The sequence below is a fragment of the Balaenoptera physalus genome, assembly GCF_965194825.1.
Source record: "Balaenoptera physalus genome assembly, chromosome: 1".
Classification (NCBI taxonomy): domain Eukaryota; kingdom Metazoa; phylum Chordata; class Mammalia; order Artiodactyla; family Balaenopteridae; genus Balaenoptera; species Balaenoptera physalus.
In genome coordinates, this window is record NC_138882.1 from 115,511,297 (window position 1) to 115,528,860 (window position 17,564).

The 17,564-nt window shown below is 37.1% G+C and overlaps 1 protein-coding gene across 1 annotated transcript in view; it reads right to left on the reverse strand.

The window, feature by feature from the left end:
• The window catches only part of BRDT (bromodomain testis associated), an 82,117-nt gene that overhangs the window by 9,969 nt on the left and 54,584 nt on the right, over positions 1-17,564 (reverse strand). The window contains exons 14-16 of the mRNA XM_082453688.1: positions 14,187-14,287; positions 7,593-7,798; positions 6,900-7,074 (exon numbers count right to left, since the gene is read on the reverse strand). Of these exons, the coding sequence (XP_082309814.1) occupies positions 6,900-7,074; positions 7,593-7,798; positions 14,187-14,287 (482 nt within the window). The remainder of the gene's footprint in view (positions 1-6,899; positions 7,075-7,592; positions 7,799-14,186; positions 14,288-17,564) is intronic.

A 17,564-nucleotide genomic window follows, 5' to 3' on the forward strand; every position in this document is an offset into this window, starting at 1 on the left:
ATTTTCTGAATGAACTAGTATCTTACCTATGTAAGAGAACTATACTATGTTTAAAGCCAAGGGCTTTCCATGATTTTGCCAATTACTGTGTAACCTAAGGCAAATGATCTAACCAAGTTTATTTTATATACAGATATTTATGAAGAGCAACCAGATTGCATGTATAACACTCAGTACAATGTTGTTTATTAAATGCTAAAAAGCTAAATAAAATAAGCTAAAGTATAGGAAAAGCTAATTAAGACAAAAGAAACAAAAGTTTCTTACTATACTCTGACGCCTTCTCTAAAAGTCCTTGTGATACAAGTTAGATAGTATTTGCCACATCTGAAATGACACCAACTAGGAAAGTTCAAAAAATGTTTTGTTTTGTTTTGTTTTTTTAAATCAGTGAAGAGTAGCAGCCCAGAGTAGTAGGTAAAAGCACCAGTTTGCAAACCAGTTGGTTGACTTCCTGGATGGGAATCAATGTTCTCTGGCTATGTGGAAGAAGACTTGGAATTATGACTTAGCTACCAAAAGGATATTAAGAAGCTATGTGTGACTCTTAAAAACTATGAAAATTTCTTTAAATATGCCTTAGAGACAATAGGGTAAATTCTTAGATCTTAGCCCAGGCTATTTTCCTAATGCCAGCTCTTAGGATACCAAATATCTAGCCCAAATAGTTCCTTTAAAGTTCTATTTTAACCCTCCAATGAGAGTAGGATACACTGTCCTAGTTTAAATATCACTGATACTCCTAGAAGTATCCAGACATACTGCAAAATTCCAAAAATATGTAATGAAACTTGTTTTGTTTAAAAGTACTTTGGGAAATTTGGAGTCAAGATGGCAGAGTAGGAGGACGTGGAGTTCATGTCTCCCCACAACTAGGGCACCCACCAGACACTGGTGGGGGACCTTGACACCCAAGGGGATGGGAGGAACCCTTGAGTGACCGGGTAGGATGTGGTGGGGAGCGAGTGGGGAGGAGTGGAGGCTGGATGGGACCGGCGCTCCTGAGGGGTGGCTGGGAGAGGGGAGGGGTTCCCATGCCTGGAGGGACCCTCAGGAGTTTGGAGGATCAGACTGTACTACAAAGCTACAGTAATCAAGATAATATGGTACTGGCACAAAAACAGAAATATAGATCAATGGTACAGGATAGAAAGCAGAGATAAACCCATGTACATATGGTCACCGAATTTATGACAAAGCAGGCAAGAACATACAACGGAGAAAAGACAGCCTCTTCAATAAGTGGTGCTGGGAAAACTGGACAGCTACATGTAAAAGAATGAAATTAGAACACTCCCTAACACCATACACAAAAATAAACTCCAAATGGATTAAAGACCTAAATGTAAGACCGGACACTATAAAACTCTTAGAGGAAAACACAGGAAGAACATTCTTTGACATAAACCACAGCAAGATCTTTTTTGACCAACCTCCTAGAGTAATGAAAATAAAAAAACAAAAATAAACAAATGGGACCTAATGAAACTTAAAAGCTTTTGCACAGCAAAGGAAACCATGAACAAGATGAAAAGACAACACTCAGAATGGGAGAAAATATTTGCAAATGAAACAACCGACAAAGGATTAATCTCCAAAATACAGAAACAGCTCATGGAGCTCAATATCAAAAAAACAAACAACCCAATCAAAAAATGGGCAGAAGACCTAAATAGATAACTCTCCAAGGAGGACATACAGATGGCCAAGGGGCACATGAAAGGATGCTCAACGTCACTAATTATTAGAGAAATACAAATCAAAACTACAATGAGGTATCACCTCAAACCAGTCAGAATGGCCATCATCAAAAGATCTACAAACAATAAATGCCAGAGAGGGTGTGGAGAAAAGGGAACCCTCTTGCACTGTTGGTGGGAAAGTAAATTGATACAGTCACTGTGGAGAACAGTATGGAGGTTCCTTAAAAAACCAAAAATAGAACTACCATATGACACATCAATCCCACTACTGGGCATATACCCTGAGAAAACCATAATTCAAAAGGTTTTGACACATGTACCCCAATGTTCACTGCAGCTCTATTTACAGTAGCCAGGACATGGAAGCAACCTAAATGTCCAACAACAGATTAATGGATAAAGAAGATGTGGTACATATATACAATGGAATATTGCTCAGCCGTAAAAAGGAATGAAATTGGATCATTTGTAGAGATGTGGATGGACCTAGAGACTGTCATACAAAGTGAAGTAAGCCAGAAAGAGAAAAACAAATATTGTATATTAATGCATATATGTGTAATCTAGAAAAATGGTACAGATGAACCTATTTGAGGACAGGAATAGAGACGCAGACACAGAGACTGGATTTGTGGACGTGGTGTGGGGGGGGTGGAGGGGGGGAGGCGGGGACTAACTGGGAGATTAGGATTGACATGCGTAAAATAGATAGCTAGTGGGAACATGCTATAAAGCACAGGAAGCTCAGCTCGGTGCTCTGTGACTTCCTAGATGGGTGGGATGGGGGGGTGGGATGGGAGGGAGGTCTAAGAGGGAGGGGATATAGGTATACATATAGCTGATTCACATCATTGTACAGCAGAAACTAACAACATTGTAAAGCAATTATACTCCAATAAAAAATTTTTTTTTAAATAAAAAGTAAAAAAGTACTTTGGGAGCTCCCTGGTGGTCAGTGGTTAAGACTCTATGCTCCCAATGCAGGGGGCCCGTGTTCCATCCCTGGTCGGGGAACTAAGATCCCACATACTGCAACTAAGACTGCGAGCTGCACCTACTGAGCCCGCATGCCACAACGAAGAGCCCACGTGCCGCAACAAAGACCCAGTGCCGCAACGAAGACCCAGCACAGCCAAAAATGCATAAATGAATTAATTTAAAAAATAAACTAACTTTAAAAAAATGAATAAATAAAAGTACTTTATTTTAGATTCTCTTCCATCTTGACTAAATCTGAACTAGTGGAATACTTATTGATATCGAACTGGTTATTGCCTATACCAATTAACCTTAGATACCACGATTTAAATACTAAGGCTCTCTGCAGCTGACACCATAACCTGGATATTCCTTTTTTCAGTGGTCCTAATATACACTTCAGCCATTCAAATTTAAGATCAAAACTGGGTCAAAGGAACTGGCATAAGCTCTGGTAGGGAGCTTATGCTAGATGTCAAGTTTTTGCAGCTGTTTACAATACGGATCTGTCAAGTAGCAGCAGCATAAGTTTGGGTTGTCAAGAATGATAGTAGGTAGCTCCAAAGTCAGGTTTTCAATTGTCAAGCTGCTAGAGGTGGCATTTTTAGTCACATTTCAGTGGGTTCCAGAAAAATGCTTGGGGTTTAGAAATTGTATCAGGTTACCTAGTTGGGTTGTTAGGTGGCAGGTAGGTTGCTGAGATATCACTTGTGGGTGACTGAAGTCAGGCCCTTGTGAGTACCAAAAGGAAAAATTCCTAGGTCACTAGAGAAATACTTCTATTAAAGTACTAATTAAACTTTAATAAAGAACTCCTAAAAAACAAACAAAAAAATAAAACAATATAAAAAATTTGCTGTTTAAATTAATTAAAATTAAATAAAATGAAAAATTTAGTTCCTTAGTTGTATTAGCCACATTTCAAGTGCTCAATGCCATGTGTGACTAGCAGCTATTATATTTGATTGTATAAAGCACATTCCTATAATTGTAGAAAGTTCTATAAGACCATATTGCTCTAAAGTAAACTCCACCATATGTTACAACACTGCTAAATGCAATTTGTTTCTACCTTCATACTATAGATAAGAGGCTGACAAAACTTTTGTATATTATTTCCTAGGAAATTTACTTGTATCATAATCAATACCACAGCCAAAGCCAGTGGAGTTTTTCTTCTGGAACTAATGTTTCCGTATGTCCTATGAATTCACATGAGTTTTCCAGGATTACAAAAATATCCAGCACCCAATAAGGTAAAATTTACATCTGGCATCAATGGTTACCAGGTAAGCAAAGAAGCAGAAAAACACCATCTGTAAAGGAGATCAATCAATCAATCGAAACCAACCTGGAAGTGACATAAATGTCAGAATTAGCAGAGAACCCATTAAACAGTTATGATAACTGTATTCCATTTGTTCAAAAGTTTAATAGAGATACTAAAAACATTAAAAAGACCCAAATCAACTTCTAGATATGACAACTATAATGTCTGAGATGGGACAACTTCAAGTGGCCTAATACAAAAGTAATAGGAATCACTAAAAGGAGAAAAGGAGGAAACAGAAAAAATATGAAGAAATAATGCCCCAAATTTTTCCAAGCTTGATCAAAACTATAAACACATCGTTCCAATAAGTTCAACAAAGCACAAGAAACATGAAGAAAACAATTAATGAAAACCCAGTGATTAACTTGGAAGCAACCAAGATGTCTGTCAATGGATAAACTATGGTACATTTATACAATGGGATATTACTCAGCACTAAAAAGGTATGAGCTAGCAACCTACAAAGACACAGAGGAAACTTAAATGTATATAACTAAGTGAAAGAAGCCAATCTGAAAAAGGTATATATACTGTACGATTCCAAGTATACAACATTCTGGAAACGGCTAAACTATGGTAGTAAAAAGATCAGCAGTTGGCAGGGGTTCAGGAGGGAGGGGTGAACAGGAGGAGCACAGCGGACTTTCAGGAAAGGCAGAGTATTCTGATGGTACCATAATGGTTGGTGTATGTCATTATACATTTGTCAAAACCCATAAGAAGCACAACACAAAGAGTGAACCCTGATGTAAACTATGGACTTTCCTTGATAAAATAAGATTGATAATGGTGTGGCAATGTTGGTTCACAAATTGTGTAACACATGTACTGCACTAATGTGGGATGTTAATGGTGGGGGAGGTTGTGTATTGGTGGGGGAAAGGGGAGAATATGTGGGAACTCTTTATACTTTCAATTTTGCTGTGAATCTAAAACACTTTAAAAATAAAGTCTATTAATGAAAAACAAAGGCCAAATAAAGATATTTTCATATACACAACAGCTGAAAGATTTCATCACCAGCTGACCCACACCACAAGAAACGTTAGAAGGAAGTCCTTTTAGGGAAAAGGAAAATTATACCATTTGGAAATCTGGATCTAGACAAATCAATAAAGAGCACTAGAAATGGTAACTACGTAGGTAAATACAAGGGGTTTTTTTAATGTCATTTAAAACTTTTAGAGACAATTTGACTGCTTAAACAATGGCCTAATGGCTAGGAGGGGGGGAATGGAAGTACACTATTGCAAGGCTATTATATTAAATGTGAAGTGGTGTGATATAACTTGAGAAGACTGTGACAAGCTAAAGTATATACTGTAAACGCTAAAGCAACCACTAAAGTAACAAAACAAAGAGTTACTGATAATAAGCCAATAAAGGAAATAAAATGGAATCATAAAAAATATGATTAATCTAAAAGAATGCAGAGAAAAAAAATAACAAGAACAGAGGACACACATCAAAAAATAGCAAGATGATGGACTCAAACGTAACCATATCAATAATCATATTGAATGTAATTGGTTAAACACTCCTATAAAAGACAGAGATTGGATTTTTTTTTTTATGTCAAGACTACACTATATATTGCCTGCAAGAAAATCAATTTAAATATAAAGCACAGATAAGTTAAAAGTAAAAGGATGGAAAAAATTTTTGTGCCATGCCAACACTAGTCATAAAAAAGGTGAAGTGGTTATATTTCACAGGAAATAATATTACCAGGAGTAAAAAAGATCATTTTGTAATGAAAAGGGGGTCAATTAATCATGAGGATGTAACAATTCTAAATGTCTATGCACCTAATAACAGCTTCAAAATAACATGAAATAAAATTGATAGAATTACAAGGGTAAAAAGACAAACCTATAATTATACCATCGTAGATGCCAATGCCCTTCTCAATATTTGATAGTGCAAACAGGCAGAAAATCAGCAAGAATTTAGTAGACTTGAAAAACATTACCAACCAACTTGCCCTGTTTAATAAATACTCTACCAAGCAGCAGCAGAATACACATTCTTCTCAAGTGCACACAGAATATTTACCAAGGTAGATCATAATCTGGGCCATAAAACAAGTCTTAGTGAATTCAAAAGAATTCAAGACATTGTATGTTCTCTGACCGCAATGGAGTTCAATTAGAAATCACTAATTTTCTATTATTTTCACTAGCCAGAAAATTTCCAAATATTTGGAAACTAAATAACACACTTCTAAATAATCCACAGATAAAAGAATAATCCACCTCAATAAAAAAGGAATTAATTCTACTTTTTAAAACATCAGTTTTTAAATATTAAGGACTCCTTAAACATAAGTCTTTTTTTTTTTTTTTGGTTTCCAGTTTTGTTAAGATATAATTGACATATAACTTCTTCATCTAGTGTTGAACTAAATAAACACTGACTAGGGACAGATGGCATATCTTTTAGCCACAATTCATAGGCAGTTTATGGATTTTTCAAAAGTAATAACAGTAAGTGATTTTACCTATGTGCCAGGCATTTTCAGATGTGCTTAATACATGTAAATTCATTTCACCTTTTACCTTTATTATCCATACTTTACAGATAAGGAAATTGAGACACAGGGAGGTTAAATAAATAGCCCAGGCTCCAACATCTAGTTAATGGAAGAACCAGGATTTGAACTCAAAGTCTGGTAGCCTCCAGGATTGATACTCTATTATTACACTATGCTTGTGTCTTTTGACTATGAAATTTTAATTTTACTCTCTGATTTTAGAACCTGATCCTCACCAAAGAGGTTACTGTCACTTAAGAACCACCCAGAATACATCTTTGAACATGTAAAGACACTGCTCTGTTAAATCTTTCCTTTGTTCGTTAGATTTAGTAAACTAAAATTCACTTACTGCTTCTCTTCTCCTCCGCTCTTGCTCTTTCGCCCTTGCTAAATTACGGTCTTTGAGAAGCCAGAGTTTGCCTCCATCTTGAGCTTCCAGTGACTGCTGATGTTCTTTCTGCTCTTCTCCAAGACACTTGTTTTGCATTTTATTTGGAAAAGATTCTAGAGTGAAGCCATGGTCCCTTAAAGAAACAATAAAGTTCAAAGTAGGTTTCAAGCTCCTTAAAAGTTTTTATTATGAAGATACGTTGTTAAATGATAAATATAAAGCAATATTCTAGATAACCCTTTTTTGTATGTTATGACATTATTTTTAGTATTTTTGATGTCAAATTTTACATCGGGCAATCTATGTTAATGAAGAGAAGGTTTTAGAAAACTATAACCAAGGTTTATCATCATCTTCTTACACATAGAATGGAAATATTAAGACATTTCTGGAAAATAGTGATGTCTTTATAATTTAGCAATATTGGTATCTTTAATAGCTTCTTCAATCACTTGATTATTTCTATCCCCTTCAAAATAGATATTACTACTTACCAATTTTTAAAAAATCAATAAAAATTTACTTTTTCTAAATATAATTTGCTTTGTGGTCTACTAAATAGTTGAATTATAGCCACTTACAAAAAAGAGATTTATTTTAAATACATGTCTATATCTCTCAAAGCCTCCATTAATCCAGTAAATTACAGACCTTTGATTTTCTTGAAATACTTTTGGTTCCTTGGTATTCTGTTCCAGATGTTTCTGTATTAGTTCCTGTGTTCGAGCTCTCACTTCCTTTTCTATCGCTGCTTTTCTAAATTGGTTGAAGAGCTCATCTGATGATTTCACTACCCCTGATGTTTTGACTGGTTTGCCTAAACTTTTCCAAGAATCTGCATTCTTGATCTTTATATCCTAAAACAAATATTTGATTCAGTATATGTCTACAGATGTCAACTAAATTTTGGAAGAAAAGCAATATTTTTTGATATAGTAATAGATCATAAATAAAGATTCTGAAGGCTTCAGGTAACTTTACTAAACTTAAGTTAAAGGTTACTAAAGTAGAAAAAATAGGATAACAGATTAACTAAATTCAACTATTCATCTAAGACCAAATTAAAATAGCATGCTTGACAATTATTTCAATTTAATATGAAACATATATGTTAAGGGTATGACAATCTGTTAAGAATATAAAAATCCCCTGGTCACTGTAATCAAGATATTTATGAACAACAAGGTCCTACTGTATAACACAGAGAACTATATTCAATATCCTATGATAAACCATAATGGAAAAGAATTTTTAAAATGTATACATATATATATATATATATATATATATATGTATAACCGAATCACTTTGCTGTGCGGAGTAATTAACATTGTAAATCAACTACACCTCAGTAAAAAAAATTACGTTACAAAACTTAAAAAAGACATTTATGATCTTATGAGAAAAATAAAGCAAATATACAAGTGATTAATCAGAGGGAAAGTAAGACGATGCCAGAAGAACAGCACAGTATTTGTTGAGAACCCTCTGACATAGCTATGTTTTCCTTTCCTCGGTATGAAGAAAAAAATTAACTGATTGTGATCACTGTTCTTAACTGTGATATGCCAAGGTCTAGATCAGTGCTGCCCAATAGAAATATATATAGTTTAAAATCTTCCAGTACCACAATTTTTTTTAAACTAAAACTTTTTTTTTTTTTTAAAGGAATTCCTTTATTTTTATTATTTATTTATTTATTTATTTATTTTTGGCTGTGTTGGGTCTTCGTTTCTGTGCAAGGGCTTTCTCTAGTTGCGGCAAGCGGGGGCCACTCTTCATCGCGGTGCGCGGGCCTCTCACTATCGCGGCCTCTCTTGTTGCGGAGCACAAGCTCCAGATGCGCAGGCTCAGTAGTTGTGGCTCACGGGCCCAGTTGCTCCTTGGCATGTGGGATCTTCCCAGACCAGGGCTCGAACCCGTGTCCCCTGCATTAGCAGGCAGATTCTCAACCACTGCGCCACCAGGGAAGCCCTAAACTAAAACTTTTAATAATATATTTTATTTCACCAAATATACCCAAAGCATTATTATTTCAACATGCAGTCAATATAAAAGATTGAAGATAATTTTATTTATTTACTTATTTACTTACTTACTTATGGCCGTGCTGTGCGGCTTGTGGGATCTTAGTTCCCCGCCCAGGGATTGAACCCAGGCCCTCGGCAGTGAAAGCGTGGAGTCCTAACCACTGGACCACCAGGGAATTCCCTATATTTTTGTTATGTCTTCTAAATTGGTGTTTTACATTTATAGCACATCTCAATTCAAATGCTTAACTTTGATTAGAAATCATTGATCTGTAATTAGACTTCATAAAATTTACAGTTGAAAAAGTAGATGTGCATAATCAAACTGTTCCAAACATCCTTACGTTCTCCAATAACTGAACTGAGTATAAGTTTTTAAAGTTAAGTTAATTGTAAGTTCTAAAACTGAGTTTCTCAGTTGCACTAGACATTTCAAGGACTCAATAACTATATGTGGCTAGTGGCTACCATACTGGACACTGGAGATTACATGTCTAGATGGCCCTTCTAATAGCTGTCATATTCTCCAGGATAGTTAATGTTATACCACAAAACAAGTCTTATAAATTTAAGAAGACTGAAATCATATCAAGTGTCTTTCCTGACCACAATGATATGAAACTAGAAATCAATTACAAGAAGAAAACTGGTAAGTTCATAAATATGGAGATTAAACAACATGCTACTGGAACAACCAATGCGTCAAAGAAGAAATCAAAAGAAGTTAAAAAAAAAATACCTTGAGACAAATGAAAATGGAAATACAACATACCAAAAGGTGTGGGATACAGCAAAAGCAGTCCTAAGAGGGAAGTTCACAGTGATGAATGCCTATATCAAAAAACAAGAACCATCTCACGTAAACCTAATTTACACCTCAAGGAACTAGAATAAGAACAAATGAATCCCAGAATTAGAAGAAGGAAGGAAACAATAAAGATCAGAGTAGAAATAAATGAAATAGAGACTATAAAAAGACCACAGAAAAGATCAATGAAAATAAGAACTGGTGTTCTGAAAAGATAAGCAAAACAGACAAACCTTCAGCTAGACTCACCAAGAAAAAAAAAGAGGACTCAAATCAATAATATCAGAAATGAAAGAGAAAGGACTTCCCTGGTGGCGCAGTGGTTAAGAATCCGCCTGCCAATGCAGGGGACACGGGTTCGAGCCCTGGTCCAGGAAGATCCCACATGCCATGGAACAACTAAGCCCGTGCAGTGCACCACAGCTACTGAGCCTGTGCTCTAGAGCCCACAAGCCGCAACTACTGAGCCTGTGCCACAACTACTGAAGCCTGTGTGCCTAGAGCCCATGCTCCGCAACGAGAAGCCACCACAATAAGAAGTCCGCGCACCGCAACGAAAAGTAGCCCCCACTCACCGCAACTAGAGAAAGCCTGCGCGCAATGAAGACCCAACTCAGCCAAAATCAATCAATCAATCTAAGAAAAAAAGCAAAAAAAAAAAGAAATGAAAGAGGAGATATTACAACTGATACCACAGAAATATAAAGGATTGTAAGAGACTACTATGAACAATTATATGGCAACAAACTGGACAACCTAGAAGAAACTGATAAATTACTAGAAACATACAACTTACCGAAAGTGAGTCATGGAGAAACTGAAAGTGTGGACAAATCAATTACTAGCAAGGAGACTGAATCAGTAATCAAAAAATTTCCAAAAAGTCCAGGACCAGATGGCTTCACTGGTAAATTCTACCAAACATTTAAAGAAGAATTAATACCAATCCTTCTCAAACTCTTCCAAAAAATAGAAGAGGAGGGAACATTTCCAAACTTATTTAACTAGGCCAGCATTACCCTGATACCAAAATGAGATAAGGACATCACAAGAAAAGAAAATTACACACTAATATCCTTGATGAACATAGGCACAAGAATCCCCAACAACATATTAGCAAACCAAATTCAACAATATAGTAAAAGGATGATACACTATGATCAAGTAGGATTTATTCCAGGGATGCAAGGATAGTTTAACACCTGCAAGTCAAACAACATGATACACCACATTAACAAAATGAAGGATAAAAATATGATCTTAATAGATGCAGAGAAAGTATATGACAGAATTCAACAGCCATTTATGATAAAAACTCTCAGCAAAGTAGGTATAGAGGGACTATATCCTAGCATATAAAGGCTATATATGACAAGCCCACACCTCATATCATACTCAATGATGAAAGGCTGAAAGCTCTTCCTCTGAGGTCAGGAATAAGACAAGGATGCTCATTCTCACCATTTCTAGTCAACATAGTACTGGAAGTCCCAGCCAGGGCAATCAGGCAAGATAAAGAAACAAAAGCACTCAAATCAGAAAGAAGTAAAACTGTCACTATTTGCAGATGACATGATATTATATATAGAAAACCCTAAAGACTCCACCAAAAACATTAGAATATATAAATTCAGTAAAGTTGCAGGATACAAAATCAATATACAAAAATCCACTGTGTTTCTATACACTAACAAACTATCAGAAAGCCAAATTAAGAAAAAAAATCACATTTACAATTGCATCAAAAAAAATAAAATACCTAGGAATAAACTTAACCAAGGTGAAAGACCTGTACTGAAAACTATAACAGTGATGAAAGAAATGGAAGAAGATACAGAGAAATGGAAAGATATTCCATGTTCATGGACTGAAAGAATTACTATTGTTAAAACATCCATATTACCCAAAGCAATCTACAGATTCAGCTTGAACTATATATTTGAGTCATCTGCAGAGAGACTATAACTGAAATCACCACAGTGGATGTTCAACCAGAGAGAGAAGTAGTAGAAGACCCTGGACTCCTTACCCTATCAAGACTTTGGGAGGGATGCAGCAATTTTAGACATCATTGGTTCCTCTGATAGGGCAAATTACAGGAATAGGGGAACAGCTGGATTCTAGGTAAAATTACGGCACTGCTTCACAACTGGGGTGATTCTCCTTTGCCCAGGGAAGACCTATGGCAGTGTCAGCAAAGTTTTTGGTTGTCACGTAGTGGTAGGGGAAAGGGTGTTGCTAGCATCTAGTGGGTAGAGGTTAGGGTTCCTGTTAAGCGTCCTACAATGTACAGGCCTACTCCCAACAAAAACTTATCCAGCCTAAAATGTCTATAGTGCTATAGTTGAGAAAGCCTGGTTTAAAATGTAAACAGGTAGTGGAGAAATAAGACAAAAGGAATAATAGAGACTATAGAGATGGCAGGAGAGCTCCACAAAAATCTGTTAAATGAAAGAAAATGAAGAACAGAGATAGAGAAGTCTTGGCAAGAAGGGATAGCTTTTCTTGAGGCAGAGGTAAGTAAGAGACAAACAGCAAAGCTAGAGCTCTGAGTAAAACAAAAGAGGTTGGGAGCTTCTTGAAATGTTTTATTTTAGTATCAGCTCTTCTTTGGGCAAGATGCTTGAACTGTCTGGGCCACAGTTTATTCATAAAGACTAATTCTCAAAGATCTGTTCTAGCACCAAAATTCTGTAGCCTTTTTTTTTTTTTTTTCAGTAAGTGGTAACACTGCTGATAGTGAGTGAGCAACAGTAGGAAATAATGTCAAGGATGGAAACAGTTTAAAATCAAGAAAAAAAAAAAAGAATGGAAACTGTTTGTTGTGAAGAGAACAAGCCACACAATCCCATTCCTCCTCAAGCTTTCAACATTTTAGTTCCTACTATATGCTAGACATTAAAAATCAACAGAGAGTAGACTTATGTCACTTTTACCTTTAGCACAAACTTCAATGGTATGACATATACTTGATGTTTTGCTGCTTATTTTTGCTGTAATCTCTTTGTCTTTTTGAAAATTTTCTTACTGTTTTCAAACTTTATTTTGGGTCAGTCAAAATTACAGTTTTGTTAAATTAGAAACAAAGATTTTAGTACACAGTTAACCAAATATTTAATTTGAGAAACTCTGCTGCATTATTCTTTGCATCCTAAAGGGGATAGATGACACTTCCATTGTTTAAACAAAAAACAGTAACAATAAAAAATTTATGCTGGATATCAGGAGAGGCACTTTTTTTTTTTTTTTTTTTTTTTTATGGCTGTGTTGGGTCTTCGTTTCTATGCGAGGGCTTTCTCCAGTTGCGGCAAGCGGGGGCCACTCTTCATCGCGGTGCGCGAGCCTCTCACTATCGCAGCCTCTCTTGCTGCGGAGCACAGGCTCCAGACGCGCAGGCTCAGTAATTGTGGCTCACGGGCCCAGTTGCTCCGCGGCATGTGGGATCCTCCCAGACCAGGGCTCGAACCCGCGTCCCCTGCATTGGCAGGCAGATTCTCAACCACTGCGCCACCAGGGAAGCCCAGGAGAGGCACTTTTTAAAAAAAATGTTATTGTTTTTTTATTTTCCCCCTTGGCCACACTGCTTGCAGGATCTTAGTTCCCCGACCGGGGATTGAACCCGCGCCCTCGGCAATGAAAGCAAGGAGTCCTAACCACTGGACCGGCAGGGAATTCCCAGGAAAGGTACTTTTTAAATGGTTCTTATCAATAACAAAACACCCATATTAAACATAGGTAATCTTTGATGATAATAATTATTAGCAGAGCAGTATGTAAGAAAGTCAAAGATTCTAAGAATGAGAAAAAACAAGGGCCAAAGCAATATGCTCCTCATGGTGAAATGTCAGATATTCCTAAGTGTGCCCAAGCAGTAAGATTTGTCCTCTGAAGTACTTACAAGGAAAAAAGAAAGGAAAGAATGGAAGGAAGGGAGGGAGAGAAAAAAGAGGGGATATGTGAATATCTCATTCATAGTCCGTTTCTGACAGTTACTAGATTCAAATGTCTAGAATAGTACCTGGTGTATCTAATGTATCCCAAACATCTAGAATACTTGTTGAAAGACTGATCAATGTGTGGTTTAAGATTAAGTGCACCAAAGACTCCATGAGGAAATCATCTACAACAGATTCTAAAAGATAGTTTTATAACATGTTTTAAAATCAGGATAGCTGGCAAATACCAGCATTATAGAATTTACAATTAAACACAAATATGGGGACTGAAGGTAGAGGGTGGGGAAGAGTATTGCTCACAGTTTAACTTTTTTTTTTTAATAAGTAGGCAAAAATTAGGCTTAGAGATCCAAAATTCATTCAAATTAGGGCTTAAAATACCTCTGTGCCACTTCTATATTCAATTTTAAATCCCTTCAATATTTGTGAGAAAAAATAACTTTACTCTTACCTTCTGCACTGGAACTTGACACTCTGATTCTGACACCACTGTGTCATTATCACCGGACTGACGCATCACAGTTAGGCCATTCAAGCGTTGTTCAGGATCATCTGGACGCACACATTTTTAGAATAGTATAGTCAAGTTATTTCATCTTGATTCTCCAGAATTTGACATTCCCCCCCCCCACTAGGTCAGAAACTATGAAAATAAAATAACTAGTTTTTGTACGCTTAATTTTGGAGTATTCTCAGCTGGAGAACTGTAATACTGTAAAATAAACATTTTCAATTGAAATTTTACCTCCTTTATTTCTTTTCTTTGTCTTCTTTTTTTTGTCAGCATAAAGTATAGCTGACATTGTGGATCACCTACGAAGACCTATTTTAGCTTTCCCGATGGTATAGCAGTCTTTCAGCTTGTAAACTGACCTAAGCTCCAGAGATTGGTCTTCACTGGCCAAGCTAATCATGGTAATCCTACCCCCACACCAGTGAATCATTTAGAAAAGAGGAGGCCTAAGCCACTGTAGGGCTTCCAGGGAAAGATGCTTCCTGGTAGCCAAATTGAGAACAAAGAAAATACAAAGAACCGAAGAACGAAGATACCAGACACCTAAACTACCCAGTGGGGGATAGGAGTAAGAAATGCAAAATGTTGTTTGACTCTGAGGTGAAGAGAACAAACCACACAATCCTGTTGACTGTAAAGCTTTCATACAAATATTTCATTTATTACAGGTGAAAATAATTTCAGAAATAGAGCTTGAGCCTTTGTCAAACACGTCTCAATGACTGACCTACTTCTGGACTACAATATGTATGATAACAAAATTCCTTGTTGTGTAAGCCAGTTTGGAGCTGAATTTTCTGCATCTGTGACCAAAAGCATCATGGTGTATGAAATTTAATTAGGTCATTTCTGTTTCAGTTCTCTCCAGCTCTTGTCTATAGGTCCTAACTAGTAGCAAAAGGACAGAGGAGAAAAATGAAAACTTGAATTGCTATATTTTTGTTAATTGGCTCAGGCTCATAAAATGCTGGCCACTTAGAGTTATAGGAACTTACATTTAAGCTTCTATCACCCATCAATTCCTTTGATTCTCTGGCTAAATCACACTAGTTGAAGTTGAGGCTTGAAGAAGGGAGGAACACTAAAGGATAGGAGTGAGCACAGGAGGGTGAGACAAAACAGTCAGTGGACAGATGAATGAAAGAACAAAGTTTAAATTTGTGTGTTCCTACGTGGCCCAATGCACCTATTTTCTCAGTTCAACAGGGAATGGAAAAATAGGGAGAAAAGGTCTAAGTACAGAACTACATCCCCTCTCTGCTTGGGATCAGATACTATTTAAGAAGTAGAAAGAGTATATATGTCAAGAGAAGTGTATTCTAAACGACTCAGTTTGTTGACTCTAAGTTGGTAAGTGGTGACAGTGCCATTATCAAGAATTAAAGAGGAAAGATTTAAATGTAGGAATTAAAAGGGGGAAATTCAGTTTTGACATGCTGTATTTGACATGCCTATGTGCTGTTTAAGGTATTCAGTAGAGTTGTATAAACACGCCTGGGGCTTCGATGCTTGAGTTGTAAACATGAGACTAGAAGTCACAGACTCCAAGAAGATCATCCAGGAAGGATGTATAGATTGCTGCCTTCCAACCTTTTACATGCCATAATAAGTAGAAAATGATCAATGTATGGCATACCTGGGTAAATGGGAGGTCTGCTCCAAGCCTATTGCTATGAGAGCTGAGGGGGAGGTCCTAGCTTAGTAAACCTACGCTTTGGAATACGGCTAGAAAAGCCTGGAGTAAAGTAAAAAGAGGCTTAAGGATGTAACTCAGAGTATTATAACATTGAAGGTAGGCAGATAAAGTAGGTGTCTGTAAAGAACGTTCAGAGATGGGATGATCAAGAGAAGAGTGTCACAGAAGCCAAGGGAAGTGTGTCAAGGGACCAACCCTCTGAAAAACATTTTCATATGAATGCCCTCTGGCACCTCAAAACACTACAAAACTCATCTTTCCTCAGACATCTGTTCTTCATCTGTGTTCCAGGTCTGTCAACCTGGACCAGCATCCAGCCACTATCCTCTGAGCCACCAAAGCTTATACACCCCTTTGTTATTAAAACCCAGCATAGGGCTTCCAGTGGCGCAGTGGTTAAGAATCTGCCTGCCAATGCAGGGGACACGGGTTCGCCTGGTCTGGGAAGATCCCACATGCCGCGGAGCAACTAAGCCCGTGAGCCACAACTACTGAGCCTGCGCGTCTGGAGCCTGTGCTGCGCAATGGGAGAGGCCGCGACAGTGAGAGGCCCGCACACCGCGATGAAGAGTGGTCCCCGCTCGCCGCAACTGGAGAAAGCCCTTGCACAGAAACAAAGACCCAACACAGCCAAAAATAAATAAATTTATTAAAAAAAAAAAACCCAGCATATATTCATCTTTTGCAGACCTGCTCACTCCACTCTTGTGATTTCTTTCAACTATACCTTTTTCTTTCTTTCCATCACTTAGTTTTTTTGTACTACTGCAACAGCCCAGTTGGTCTTTTCCTTCTCTGGTCTCTGTTCCCCATCTCTCCAACTGACCTACACAATATTGGCAGAGTAATTGCACTGAAGCACACTCTGCTCAAAAAATCTTCATTGGCTCCCCACTGACTATACCATTACAATTAACTCCAAAAGTCTCTAGGTATTGAGGCTCTTTATGATCTGAACCTGATTTACCTTTCCAAATTTATTTCCCTGTATTCCTATTTATCCAAGCAAAGCTTTAATCACATTGAATTACTGGTCACCTAGATACCCTCATTCGTGTAGTTCCCTCCATCCAAAATGCCTTTTGATCCTACTATACATCAATATACATCTTTCAAAGAGATCAGGTAATTCTGCCTTCCTCATCTCCTTAAATTTCATTTTTGCTTCTTTTAGGGCACATTATTTTCATTTTAATTTTTAAAAAATTTTATACACACACACACACACACATATATCCACAGACATATTTATTTATTTGGTTGCACCGGGTCTTAGTTGCGGTAGGTGGGCTCCTTAGTTGTGGCATGTGAACTCCTAGTTGCGGCATGCATGTGGGATCTAGTTCCCTCACCAGGGATCGAACCCGGGCCCCCTGCATTGGGAGCGCAGAGTCTTATCCACTGTGCCACCAGGGAAGTCCCTATTTTTACTTTATATACCAGTTGTTTATTTCTCCTACTAGATGGCAAACTCCTTGATCTACCTTTTCATTTGCCATGTTAATTCACATTGATGTGACAGCATAAGTTTTTTTTAAAAAAAATTCTTAATACAACTGAGTGAAGATTTTTTATGAACTGTGGAAGGATAAATTATAAAGATAAGTTTAGTAATCCTT